The sequence below is a fragment of the Phyllopteryx taeniolatus genome, chromosome 15 (genome assembly GCF_024500385.1).
Source record: "Phyllopteryx taeniolatus isolate TA_2022b chromosome 15, UOR_Ptae_1.2, whole genome shotgun sequence".
Taxonomy (NCBI): domain Eukaryota; kingdom Metazoa; phylum Chordata; class Actinopteri; order Syngnathiformes; family Syngnathidae; genus Phyllopteryx; species Phyllopteryx taeniolatus.
The window spans coordinates 5,060,657-5,074,816 of record NC_084516.1 but is presented as its reverse complement, the minus strand read 5'-3'; the positions used below and the strand labels follow the sequence as shown (position 1 = coordinate 5,074,816).

General features: G+C 44.4%; 1 protein-coding gene across 5 annotated transcripts in view; it reads right to left on the bottom strand.

The window, feature by feature from the left end:
• Nucleotides 1-588: 588 nt before the first annotated feature.
• Nucleotides 589-14,160, bottom strand: part of erbin (erbb2 interacting protein) — a 41,763-nt gene continuing 28,191 nt past the window's right edge. For 2 of the 5 annotated variants that reach the window (XM_061799264.1, XM_061799265.1), the window contains exons 12-27: nucleotides 13,997-14,126; nucleotides 13,802-13,917; nucleotides 12,384-12,453; nucleotides 12,169-12,268; nucleotides 11,272-11,393; nucleotides 11,006-11,182; nucleotides 9,880-10,068; nucleotides 9,554-9,671; nucleotides 8,636-8,819; nucleotides 7,130-8,504; nucleotides 5,103-5,216; nucleotides 2,803-2,859; nucleotides 2,487-2,639; nucleotides 2,303-2,395; nucleotides 2,148-2,222; nucleotides 589-1,929 (exon numbers count right to left, since the gene is read on the bottom strand). In XM_061799264.1, coding sequence (XP_061655248.1) covers nucleotides 1,822-1,929; nucleotides 2,148-2,222; nucleotides 2,303-2,395; nucleotides 2,487-2,639; nucleotides 2,803-2,859; nucleotides 5,103-5,216; nucleotides 7,130-8,504; nucleotides 8,636-8,819; nucleotides 9,554-9,671; nucleotides 9,880-10,068; nucleotides 11,006-11,182; nucleotides 11,272-11,393; nucleotides 12,169-12,268; nucleotides 12,384-12,453; nucleotides 13,802-13,917; nucleotides 13,997-14,126 — 3,181 coding nt within the window. In that variant the 3' untranslated portion in view covers nucleotides 589-1,821. Of the gene's footprint in view, nucleotides 1,930-2,147; nucleotides 2,223-2,302; nucleotides 2,396-2,486; nucleotides 2,640-2,802; nucleotides 2,860-5,102; nucleotides 5,217-7,129; nucleotides 8,505-8,635; nucleotides 8,822-9,553; nucleotides 9,672-9,879; nucleotides 10,069-11,005; nucleotides 11,183-11,271; nucleotides 11,394-12,168; nucleotides 12,269-12,383; nucleotides 12,454-13,801; nucleotides 13,918-13,996; nucleotides 14,127-14,160 lie in introns of those variants that run through there. The other 3 variants (XM_061799267.1, XM_061799268.1, XM_061799269.1) reach the window with 2 other exon arrangements.

Genomic DNA, 14,160 nt, shown 5'->3' with positions numbered 1-14,160 from the left:
GTGGAGGTCGGCACACTTCCACAGTCCAGCGTCCAAAACGAGACGCTAAATCATTTTACCTCCTACACACTTAAAACACAGTAAATTGTAATTCTATCTGAACACAAACATAAAATAAAATAAAAATATATGCGTACAATTTTACGCCAACTAAAAATACTTAGCGCTCCAAGTACCACCAGCGTGACCAACATTAAAATACAGTAGCGTAGCAGGCTCGTCTTAATCAAATGAGACAGGTTTTATTCCTAAAAGGACTTTTTAATATTATTGTAAGCCACTTTCGAAACTCAAATATGTTACCAGTGGCCAAGCAGAGCCTAAAATAATTAAACCCCACAAGACATGGTAAATGTCCATTATTTGATATGGATCTTGACGTTTTACTGCATTTTCATCAATATTTCTGTTTTCAATAACGTACAGCTGTAAAAACCCATAAAAAACAATTGCCATGTTCCACAAAAAAAGATTCTGGGCCATAGCTGGGCCATGGTAGAGGAACCGTGACATAGCAGGGGAACATACATTAAAACTGTATAAAGAACATCTTGCATTTAAATGGAAATGACCCAACAACAAAACATGCAGTGTGAAATGGCATTGGTTTATTTTCCACAGGTTTTACGCCAGAAATGGTTAGTTATGTACAAAATCTGGAATGTCGCGTGGATGCACGTCTGTGGTCAAGACATAGAAATACACTCGCTACATGTGAACACAGATGCCGTCTCTTTCTGCATTGGAACTTGTTATTGCTGGTTGTACAATTAAAAAAAAAATGCTGTGTGCGTATATATTTACACTTTTTGATTAGTAATGTCTAAAAAATATAACACAGGTTTGGCCTGCTCAAAATAAATAAGACGTGAGCATTCCAAACAGATCCACATGGACGACGACCACTAATTTCCCAAGATTGTCTACAAAAAGACGACAGCTTGACATGAATATTAACGTCACAATTTCAAACAAACACAAGATGTGGAACATGCTCATCGTTTCATCAATTGCCAGCCCATTGTCAACTTAAAACTCATATGATGTTAACAAACATGTAATTGATAAAAAGTGACACACATATCCACAAAACACAGACTCTTCACACTATTCTATACATACAATATATAGATTTTATGTGCTATTTCATTACAAAACTCTTGTCCATATATAAAATCATCGGTGGTGTTACTAAAAGGGGTATTTAAAAAAATCAAATGTGGGGAAAAAAAAGGCTTTATTGCTGCAAAGTGTGAATATTGCTCATTGAAACAGTTCAAGGTCTTCTTATGGCACTTGCTTCTCTCCCCATGAGTCAAATCAACAGGAATGCGCACAAAAAGGCAAGAGTGGTGCTCTCCCAAATGAATGTGTGAAGAAACTTTGGAAAAAATGGCAAGAAAAAGATGAAATGTGGACCCGCTCTTACTCGAGGAGACTGTTTTTTCCCCCGCCATCCTTGCTTTTGGTCGCGTGGAACAACGGCCACGTCGTGGAATAAAAGCAGTTAGGCCGAGCGTCTGAACTTCGCGCACATTCATGTTCACACTCCAAGCACGTAACACTGTCCTACTGCTTCAAAATTCTTATTTAAAAAAAAAAAAAAAAAAAGGCAAAAATGAGGGGTGTCCTGCTCCTTAGTGGTCACGCACAAAAGGGGAGCTTTTCTTTTTCGTAGAAATTATTATTTTTTTTTTAGAAAGCACAGTGATGACCCATGTGATCACCGCGTCAACACGCTTACATTCAAAGTGGCGTTCCCCCTCCCCCGCAATCGTGTAAAAAAATAAATCTCCCGGTTCTTTCCCCCCCGTCGCCGTTTTACGCTTGCACGTCTCTCACGATTGTCAGATCCACAGTACTGGGGAACGTCTTGAGAAGGGAAACGGCGTTCCCATGGTCGATGTTCACGAAGCTGTAGCCGTTCGCCTGGCAACACAAAAAATGCCATCAATAAAACAATATTACAACATAAATATAACACATATATATTTCATAACCTGACTAAATATCAAAGACGGGGATGCAGGTGCACATAGAAGCACGACCCCCTTCACTAACACGACTTTAAATATCCAAAATCATCTGTCTACGGTATCTGTTTATCCAACTAAACCGTGTCATACTGGTATGGTTTGGTGACATACTTGGATAATTTTATCACCGGGCTGAAGAATCTTGGATGCTGGACCCTCAGGCTGGACCCTTGTCACAAAGATCCCCTGAAAGCATCAGATGAGTAATCAATAACAACACTGTATTTCTATTTCAATTCAATCATATATAGAGAGAAAACCTTTACATTGTCATCTGGACGAAATGGGTTTCCGCGACCTCCCACTCCTCCGGATATACTGAAACCAAGTTCCGGATTTTTCTCTACCTTCACATGGATCTGAAAGGCAAGGCAAACATCTTTCATGTTGACTTACTATTCCAAATAATGTCGATTAAACAGGTGAGACGGTTGCAGTGTCCAAACTGACCTCGTGTGGCGGCCGCATAGGCCCCGAGGCCTGGTGGGAGACTTTGAGCATCAAATAATCGATGAGCTGCTCTCTGGAGGCGTGGCGGGCCATGGACGTCTGACTCACGTGAGGACGAGCCGATGAGACCACCTGACCGTTCATTAGAGGCACCTGGCACACCGAAACACGTCAATGTCAACGTCAAAGCTTGTTGCCGTCATGGACACAGTGGTCATGAAACAAAGGAACGACGTAGACATGATAGGGTCTACATCAAAGATAGACACACAAGGGAAAACGTGGCAAAAAGGTGGTGCGAAGGATGTCCACCTACTTTTCTGCGGGAGTCCATGGTGTAGCTCTGCTGCCCCGGTGGCCCAAACACATCGTCCTGTAAGAGATAAACGGTTGATTATTCAGACAACTGAGGAATTAACACAATGACAGTAGACGATGTGGAGTTGATTCGAGAGAAGTTATTGGAAAGGAGCGTCTGGCTTCTATCGACGTACTGAGCAGCACACTGCATATATTACACGTACTACATCTAACTGCATTTCCACCACAGCAAATTCAAGAGAACCTTTGGAGGACCACTGTGTGTTTGGACTGTGGGAAGTTTTTTCCACATTTAGTTTTGTAGGGAAAAGATGATACTGCTAGGAGGTACTTTTAGGTAGTACTTTTGACATGTCCAATAAGCTTTGGTGTTTAAAAATCTTTGGGGTCCGGGTAATATTGAGGTCCAGGAACCCCAACGGACCCTTGGGGCTGAGGATCCTTTGGGGTCCAGGAACCTCAATGAACCTCTGCTACTCAGGAAACTTTTGGGTTCAAGAACCCCAATTAACCTTTGCTATCCGAAAAATCTTTGGAGTCAAGGAACCTCTGAGGTCCCGGCACATTTGAGGTCATATAACTTTTGGAATTCAGGGACCTCTAACCCAAATGAACCTTTGCTTCCCTGGTAATGAAACCACGAGGAACCAAGCTATAGGAATCTCCAAAAACCCCAATGAACCTTTGGTGTTTAGGAACCGTTAAGGTCCAAAGACATTTGGGGTCCAGGAACCTTTGAAGTCGAGGAACCTCAATGAACCTTTGAGGTAACAGAAACTTTGGGCTCAAGGATCCCCGATGAACCTTTAGAGTCCAGAATCCTTTAGTGTTTGGGAATCCTTGGGGTCCAAAAGCCTTTGGGGTCCAGGAACCCCTAGGAACTTTTGCGGTCCAGGAACCTTTGGGGTGATAAGTTCTGCAGCGCTGAACCTATCCGATAAGAACCTTTAAACTCCAGGAACGACCAGGGACCAAGAACTAAAAGTGCCAAGAAGTTTAGGTGGAAATGCAGCTATAATATAATAGTATTATATAATCTCTCCTCTACCAATTCTAGCAGCCACTTACCTTCCACCTCCACTCAAAGTCACTGCTCAGGCCATAACACAGAGGGACAAGTGGACGACCAAGCACGCAGCAGAGGAAGTTAGAAGACAATCATGATGATGTCACAAGATGGTGAGACGATGATGACATCAGCCACGATGTACAATGATTATTAATTTGAACACAAATTAGGGGTTCTTGGGGCATAAAGTTTTTTTTGCCATGGACTAGTGTTCTATTTTAGTGGAAACACCACAGGTGGGAGTAAGACAAGTCTGAACCTTCAAATATCAAGCAAGTCCTAAGTTACTGTGGCAAAAAACAAAGTCAAGTCGAGTCCCCACTAAATTTTAAGCATGTCAAGTCTTTATTTGGGTTAAGCCATGAATCAAGTCAAAAAAAATTGTTCAGCCACAACATATTCACATGTTAGCAACTTCTCACACACACACACACACACACACACACACACACACACACACACACACACACACACACACACACACACACAGAGTAAGTTTTTTTTTATTATCCCAAACCAAGCTCCACACTATTACTTTGTCTTCTCAACTAAACACATAACAAACATGAAGCTTAATGTTTGACCATCAATCAAGTGAGCTAAACTAATGTAGTCACTGTCTTTGTAGGTTTTATGGTGACTGAGAAAGATAGATGTAATAGTTGTCTCTTTGCATTGCAAACCTTGCATGTTGCCGTTCTCCTTTTCCCAATTTTATCAAAAACGCAATCCTTGAATCCGAGTGCAATAATCTTTTGAGCTTCCTCCATCATACTTGCTTCATGAGGTTGTCTATGCACGCCGCATCATAGCATACTAGTACATTATAAAATAAATAAATGAATAAATAAAAAAACACGGAAAAAATAGCTCTTCTTTCAAAAACCACACAAATGTTACACTGTTAATGTTCAAATGTAAACTGGCAAAACTGGTCGTAAGTCATGTAGTTCAACTCAAATTCAAGTTGAGTCTTTCCTAGGTTTTAGCCAACCATGTCCTAAAATTGGCGACTGAAGTCTTGACTCGAGTCATGTCATGTGAAAACACAACCTCTACGTTGCAAAAGTTGAATGGGGGAGAAGAGTGCTGCAGAAGCGTGCGCTGGTAAAAAAATCAAACATACCCCCACTTGTACCGTACAAATGTTAGATGCTTGCGTGGTAAAAAGCAGGAGAGGAGACACGGGTGAGACTAGGGGCGTTGCGTTGCCGGGCGGTACTCACGCTGAAGGAGATGTAGGGCCTGAACACGTCCCTACAGCTGCCGTAATAGCAGGAGCGGTGTGGCGAGCAGCCGAGCGGAGCGTTATGGGAATTAAAGGAGCGGGACAGCGCGTTCTGAACGGCGCCGCCGGCCCACGTCAGCGGCGGACATGCAACGCACCCATGAGACACACGCACAAAAACACCCAACAAAGAACATGCACAGTTTAAGAAAGGAATATTTGCTCAAATAGATGCAATGCCTCCAATATTTTTTTATAAATTAACACCTCACCTCAAATTAAGCCTTTAAAAGTAACAGGTGGAGCTTCTACGTTTCAGTACACTGTACAGGGAACCCCTGCCTATTCGCTGTTCTCTATTCACAAATTCACCTATCCTCAGCTATTTACTGAAACACTTAACATGTTTTATTCTGCTCTTCCTGCAATGCCGTAAGATGCCCCAAGATGGCATCAAAGCCCTGGCTAATAGTAAATAAATAATTGGTGTCAAGGAAGTATTGTAGTGCCTTGAGATATGAGTGACCTGATTTACAAGTTTTTGAGATACGAGCCGTCGTTCCGTCAATTTTTTTTTGCGTTGACTTGCAAGCAAAAAATGTAAATACGAGTACTGTATGATGGCAGTGAATTCAACTCAGCTCACCTCACAACAATTTGGCAAATAGTAAACTATTTAAAAAAAAAAAAGAGGCTTCAAGCCGTTTTATGTCACTCCCAAATGAAGCTTATACAAAGCACCCAGCATTGGCCTTAAGTCCGCTTAGATTAATGGTAACAAATGCAATAGACAGGTTAACCCATATCACGTGTTAACGATTTCAGCTATGGATGTTTGATGTTTGAACACAAATGGTGCAGTGACACATATATACTGACAATATAACAGTACTCGCAGGCATATATTTTGTTTATCCTTTGCGAAAACGACTAATATTACTGCAGTGTACTGAGTCGCCTACCAGTAGTATCCAACCAGTTTCCGTCCCACTTATCCTCACTAGGGTCGCGGGTGTGCTGGAACCTATCACAGCTAACTCTGGGTGAGAGGCAGGGTACGCCCTGCACTGGTCCCCAGCCAATCACAGGGCACATATAGTCAAACAACCATTCGCACACACATTAACACATACGGGGCAATTTAGAGTCTTCAATTAACCTACCATGCCTGTTGTTTTTGGGGATGTGAGAGGAAACCAGAGTACCTGGAGAAAACCCACACAGGCATGGGGGAACATGCAAACTCCACACAAGAGAGGGCTAATTTAAACCCGGGTCCTTAGAACTGTGACGCAGATGTAACCAGTCGTCCATCGTACTGCCCGCTTACTGTAGTAGCTGGTTTTCATTTGTGTATGCATGAGAAGACTATACTTAATTATGTTATTGCCATATAAAGTATGTAGTACAGTTCTATTCCCTTATTTTAAAAAAACCCACAATTTTGTTTTTTTTTTGGGGGGGGAGAGGCTGGAACGAATTAATGGGCTTTCCATTTACTTCAATGGGAAAAATTATTTGAGCTATGAGTGTTTTGAGTTACAATCGTGGTCATGGAACGTATTAAACTTGTACCTCAAGGCACTGCTGTATATCAAAGTGATGCATCTTGACTGTTCCAAGATCTTTATCAAGGAAGAGCTAAGTTTAACCTGGGTTGTTAGCGGAAGTTACGGAGTCTTTGCCACGTGTATGTGTAGGTAAACCTAGCTCCTCACCGACATACAAAGATGTTAGGTCTCTCAGTTGAAATCTATCACTTCAACATACTTCCTTGACACCAATTACTACTTTTTTATTAGCCAGGGCTTTAGTGTCATCGTGTGGTATCTTAAGAGCGTTATAGAAAGAGCACAAAAAAAGTTTAAGGAGTTTCACAGTCTATATACATTGTGACATTTTTGTTTGGTTGTATGTTGTGAGACTTTTTAAATGTAAAATATGTCCCTTGGCTCAATAAAGGTTGTAAATCACTGGGCTAGCGTGTTGTGTGTGTACCTTTTTTTTTTTTTTTTTTTTTTTTACCTTTTCCATCTTCTTGGCCTCAATGTGCCGCATCACCTGGTCCCTCCAGTCGGCCGGCACCCTTCCCGGCGCACCCGACACCAGCCCCGGCCCGTCCAGGAGCGAGTGCTCCGATTTGACCCTAAGATTAGGCCTCTTGCTGGGGCTGCCCTGTGGGTAGTGGAAGTCGCTGACCGACATGGTCCTCTCCGGGAGTTCGTGGGGCTGCGGCCGGACGCTGGGCAGCCTGGCCGGAGCGGCTGTGTCGATGCTGTACGTGCGGGTGGAGATGGGCCGCTGCGCCGCCTGGCTCATGGCTAGCGGGCCCCTGGCCAGGGTGTGAATGTCCCGGTAGGTCAGGTAGTCGCCCTCAGGCAGTTGCATGCGCCGAGGCTCGCCTACTGAGGCGGTGGAGGTGGTGCTGCTCTGCCGCTGCAGCGCGCCTCCACTGGACTGGCTGGTGGTAGAGTGGAGTCTGTCCTTTGCCCACATGTCCCCTGGAGGTTTGGATCCCATGGGGGGCCCTCTTTGCTGGGGCTGCAGTGGATATGGGGGAGCCTGATTGCGATTGGAGTAGTTGATGTTGGCGAGTGAGTGGGTGGCAGGAGGGAGGTAGCCTTGGTGTTCTGGGGGCATGGGCGTTCTCTGGGCCCACATGCCGTCTTTGCTTGAGTACTGGATGTTGTACTGAGGAGGGGAGGTGCCTGTGGCCCCACTGGAGGGCGCTGGGTACCTGCTTGTGCTGGTAGGCGGTTTGGAGGAAGATAGCAGGTCCGAGCTCGGACAGACTTGGAGATTTTGGTCGTTGAGCAAGGACGCGGACTTGCTCCTCACGATACTCTGGGTCTGAGCCGTGGACGCTGGAGTAGGGCAGCTGCCGCCCACTATCCTGCTCTCTGCCGTGGCGTCGCCGTCAAATGAGTACAGCTTCATGCTGCCCGCTTCAATGTTGCTGACACTCTGAGACTTGCTCACCTGAAGGGGGTGGCACCTCCTCTCCGGGGACAGCTCCTCAGTGCTGCGAGAGATCTCGCCGCTGGGTGAGGACCCGTCGCTGACCTGCTGGTTTCCGTTCTGGAAATGGTGGTTGTCAAAACCCCGCTTGGCGTCAACTTCCCCCCGTCCCACTGAAACAATCTGAGGCTCCACCATATTGTCTGTCGGCGGGTGCGACACGTTCATGTTGATCTGGTCCCACTTGGTGTAACTGTCTCCCAGGCCGTTGTTCAGTCCCTTCTCAATGAAAGCTAGTCGTGCTTCCATGGACAGGTCATAGTCACCCCCCGTGGCACTCTGCTGGGCCCTCAGGAGCGCCTGGAGTGACGTTTCCGAGCTGTTGCCGTTGTGCAGCAGCCCGCCGGTGTCTTTGGAGGGGTTCATGTTCTCATCCTCGTGTCTGGAACAAAGATGTAGGGGGGAAGAAAAAAAAAAAAAATCAGAGGCAGGACATTGTTTATATTTTTTTTTCTTCTATTTTTTCTCAGGAAATTGTGAGAATCTCTAAAGAACATTTGGCGTGACACAGACCTGCTCTTGGGCAGGAAGGGCATCTTGGCCTCCCTCTCGGGGGTGCATAGGGAGTTGTCTTGACTGCTGTCGGTGGTCAGCGACACAGAGTCTGACATGCGTGATGGCGACGAGCAGTTGCTGTTGTTCTGGTTGCTGTTGGCTACCGTGTCGTCCAGCAACGAGTCCGCATCCTTGCTGTCGTCTATGTTAAAAACCACAAGCTCTCACTCATCCTGCCTTTTCTTTCCCTCTATCAGATCTTTTCAAAAGGGGACCTTGAGGGTTTGCAACCCGTAACTTAGGTGCATTTACGTTTCCTATACCACATGGTTTAACCCCCCCCCCCTCCCCCCAAAAAACTTTTTTTATATATCTATATTTTCGTTTTTTCCTCTAAAGTTAATGGGGGGGCCACTGTGCGGGCCACTGTGCGGGCCACCAGTTGCCCATCCCTGCAACAGAACTTCACTTAGGCAGTGATTCCTTCACCTATCACTAGAGGGAGCCTGCATACCTTGAGACTTTGAGAATCACTATACTAAACCAACTACTCTTCCCTACCTTTGCTTTGGACCAATTGTTGTAAAATCTCTGATATGATTGTGATGTATCGCATTAATCTGGCATCCCTGCATGCACGCAGTCTTTCTAGCTCTCTCACACTCTTTTTTTAGGTGAGTCAAGGCGACCTTGGCAAAATATTTGCAGCTTGGAAGCACATGGTGTACCTTGGGTCCAAAGTTTACAACAAGTAAATAAATCACTGCTTTTGCAACATGAAATTCTTTGGCAATGTTCAGCGCAATTAACTTCGAGCCTTCCACCAGGTTCGATTATGAGGAAGTCCTCAAAAAAATGCCTTACCCCCAAGGTATTCCTGTACCCCAGTAAGTAAGTTTAAGAAACCCGTTCTGAATACATTTACACAAAATGTACCTTTTTTGTCCTTACTCAGCGTCACCACTTTGGGCTGGTTGATGGAAATCTCGATCAGAGGCGGCCTCATCTCGGCAATCTTCATCTCCTCCTCTTCGTCAGAAAGCTCCTCCGAGTCCTGGACAGATGAGAAACACTTTCAGTTCTGAAAAACGGTGTCCAAAGTCTGGCCTGGGGACCTTTTGCAGCCCGCATTGAAAGTTATGTCTCATAAGCGCAAGGTGAAGTGCCCTCCCGCTTCCTTCCATTTTTTTGTATGTGGTTCTCGGTGGAAAAAGTTTGTGGACATTTCTGTGCATGTGACTTGGTGTCCCTGGTGCATTTACCTCCAGCGTGTCCTCATGGTTTATGGTGGAACTCTCTGATGATTTGAGTGGTACTTGCTGGGAGCTGAAGGACTCAGACTCTGTTTCCCTAGATACTGCTTCTGGGATGTTTTGGATGGTGAAGGTTGTGTTGCAAGCGTTGCCTCCTAAGTCTGACGCCAGGCCATTAGGGTGTGGGGCTTCTATCACCTGCACGGGCACGCGCACACACAAATGTTAATAGGGACACATCATGGACAAGTGACTTTTAAAAAGCTTGTATTTAAACATTTCAGTCTTTGGAATGCTTGCCTGCACATCAGGTGTGACATTAAACAAGCAAGTAAATATTTTGTGAGTAAGCAGTTTCGAATTTTTACAAAATGGGACATCATAATTGATCTGATGTGTCCGCTAAATGCGCCGCGTGTAATTCGGAGGCTTCGTGATGAACTGCCTCCTTTCCTTATTATGATCGCAAATGAGTTGGAGTCTAATCCCAGCTGATTTTGAGCAAGAGGCTGGGTACACCAAACGTAGGGCACATAGAAACAAGCAAGCATTCACCCATGTGGATAATATAGAGATTTCAATGTAGCTAACGAGCATGTTTTTGAAAGGCCTGTGCTGAGATTCGAACCCGCATCACAGAACCGTGAGGCAGACGTGGTTAATCAGTTGGTCATCGTGCTGCGTGTCTAAATAGTCACCAAACATGGCGACGACGTTGTGGCCATGCTTTATGGGCATTAAGTAGCCATCATCTAGCTCCGTTCCTAGTCGTCACGGTCACAAAAGCTGATCTTGGGGTAGATTTGACAAAATCAAGCCATAGACATTTGGGGACTCTTAAATTGTGACAAAAAAAGAGGTGGTAAAAGTATTCACGCAGTGTACATTAGTAGAAGTACAGATACTTGTTTAAAAAACTGGTAAGAGTAGAAGTACTGCTTTGACACCTTTACTTGAGTAAAGGTGAGTAAGTTTTAAAATGTAGGGAGTCAGAGTAAGTCCTCAGAAAAATACTCCAAAAAAAAAAAAAACCTCCCGAAAAATCTACTGAAGTACAATAACGAAGTAAATGCAGACTTTGTCTCCTAGAACACTAATGACGCGTAAACAGACATGACAAAAAAAGTTGCGAGACCTTGACTCCCACGTCCTGCACGCCAATGTGGTTCCTCTCCGCGGGGGATTTGGGGTCTCTGCCCGACTCTTCGTTCGACTCGTCTTCCTTGAGCCGGTGCGCCACCGACTGAGCCGTCTTCACCATGTTCTTCAGCTCGTCGGGATACGGCGTGGGATAGCGCTTCAGGTTGCCCTCCTGAGAGAGAGAGGAGACACCCTCATTCGAAACGTTCAGAATCCGGGATGACGACGACAACAGGGGGTCTTGGGAAGGATGCGTCGTACCCTCGGGGGCGTTTCCCTCTCGTCCTTGTCCTCGTCGCACTCGAAGGCCACCTGAGCTCGGTGCTTACGCTGTTCCTCCCACAGAGCTGGATTGAAGCTTTCAGAGTCGGAGTTGGGAACGTCTGGAAGACAAGCGGCACGGGTTGAGGGATCTCTATCAAAAATATATATCTTATATTTTTTGTGGGTTTTTTATTGGAGTATGTTACATTTTAAGTGTCATGAAATGTGTCCCTGTTTGCATTTTGTTCCTGTACTGTACCAAATGTGAACCGAAACAAAGTACGTACCGAACTTGACTTTAGGCATGTAGTTGGACCGCTTTGCAGCAGATACTGTGCTTGCTTTTACTTCAGACTATCTGCAGCTTTAAGCAAACTCAATTAAGACCTTTAAAAGGCCATTTTAAACACATTTAAGATTTCTCTCACACTAAATATGACCACTAGGAGGGCAAATAGTCTCACAAAAACTGATACAAAATTTATTATGCAAAATAACTGAATGGCGAATTTTAGGATTAATTTTCATTTTCAAGGACAATTAAGGCCTTCATTTGGACAGTCGACCTTGAAACGCCTATATTTTGACCTTCTATATTGAATACGCACGTATGCGTTTAAACACAAGGTGGCACAAAGACAACAGGGACTTGTCAAAATTGAGAAACCTAGCCCAAAAGATGCTGCTTCATGAGAGCTCAATCCAAAGTTACATGCGTGTGTAACTGGACTTTCTGCTGACATCATCACTTGGATGATCACTTTACTAGGTCAAGTACTCAGATACTCCGAGAGGAGGTCTGTTTGTGTAACTTGAGGCCAGGAAATGTCGCCTGTGTCTCAGGTAGTAGCTATTAAACATGCATGCGAGTCAAACTAAAGGCTTCACACTCACAGTCCTCGGTTCTGGTCTGTTGCGGGAACATGTAGTTGGTTAGTACGGTTTTCTGGGTCTCGGGATCCTCTTCCTTCTGCAGTGGGATCAGGGGTTTGGACTGCGAGAGAGTGACCAGGAAAGATGATCACTATCTGAATTAGTCTCAAAAAGACTTGATTGAAAAAGTCGTTACAGAATAAAAGATCACTACAATACAGGGTCAGGGTCTATACCTGATTTTCAGACAACCACATGGCCGTCATTTGGCTCAGCTTAGTGAAACTGTAGGGGAGGTTCTTCAACCTGCAGAGGAACAAAAACACTAAGTCATGCTGTCAAATAACTGAAAAAGCCTAAGAAACAATTCAACAGTCAGTCGAGTGAGACGGTTTATGAAAAATTTATAAAAGTGTGACGGTGCTGCTAGGAAGCAAAACGTTTGTGGGAAAAAGGGCGCTAAAGTAAAATAAAACACTGTAACCGCCATCTCTAAGGCTGAGTGAGAATGGCCTTTGAATAAAATAAATCTCAGATTGTTTCCACCAAAGAAAAAAACAATTCTCATAATTTTTTCCTCTTCTGCAAATCACATTATTCAAATCAGTTTTTCTTTTTCCCCCCATTAACTTGCATCAACCTCCACTTTTTGTTTCAGATAAAGTGCTTCCAAAAGGAAAAACAATGCTTTTTGTCAAACCATGTACTGCATGTAAACGTGATACTTAATAATAATCATTAATAATTATAAAAACAATAGCAAAGTGAAAAGATTCCTCACAAAATAAAGTTTCAAAATGCTAAGTCTGGTTGGAATGGCCACTTCAACCTTAGTACAACACACCAAGAAATTTAAAAATCGAATGATTTTAGTCTCAGAAGAACAAGTTTTGGGGGGGGGGGAACATTTTTGTGTGATATCGAAATTTTGACTCAAAAACTTCAAATTAGCGTTAAGCGGTATAACGTCAATATTTCTCAACATACCTCCTTGACCCTTTCGTTTCATCTGCTTCTCAGGGAACCCCTTCTTTGATTGCCTGACAAGTTTCGGCTAAAAATATCCACCAATAAGCTCACAGGGGCCGAAACTCCAAGGGGTTCTCCAAGTCGACGCGTCAAAATTAGTTACATTTGAAATGGCTTCACTTTCCCTAAAACTCAAGTTAAACAGCGCAAATGACACGGTATTTGTGAGAAGAGCAGTGTGGCAGTAGAATAGGTTATCTACTTTAGTAATCAATTGTTTTTTCCTGACTGTATTTGTTATGGAGGATTTGAGACATTTGAAGTGCCCATTCCATGTTTTTGAGAAAATTCCACAAAGAAGGCAGCCTCTTGTCACGTTGCTATTAATAATAATAGCACAGATTTATAGAGCGCCTTTTCAATATTTTAGGTTTGGCCACAATTTGACCCAACAACTGATTTTATAGATGATTTCCTATGTGGGGAAAAAATGGATTGTGAATGCAAACAAATACAAATTCTACAGGTTTTACAATGACAAGACGTAGGAAGCCCAAAAGCATCTCAGTTTACAGATGATTACAGGCTAATGAAGATATCGGCGACGCTGTCATTCAGTGTATCCGCTTACAAGGGAGAGGCTGCCTATGTGTGAACATACACTCATGTCTCGTGCTACACTCACTTGTTGTTGCTCAGATTGATGACCTTCAGCTTGTGCATGTCCCCCATCTCCTCCGGCAGCGACTCCATTTTGTTGGAGTGCAGGAACAGCACGGTGGCGTTCTTCCAGTTGCCCATCTGTCATTAAAAACAGAGCCACAGATGTTTAGATGAGCGCACTCTGACACGAGGGAAGGGGGTACATATGTGCAGTCACCTCAGGGGGAAGCTGGCTGAGGAAGTTGTGATCGGCGGCGAAGGTGCGCATGGCCGCGCACTGACCGATGGACGCTGGCAAGGCTTCGATCTCGTTGAAGCTGCAGTCCAGTTCGTCTAGAGAGGTGAGCCTGACAGGGGGGACACAAACAACGCACGTCAGCA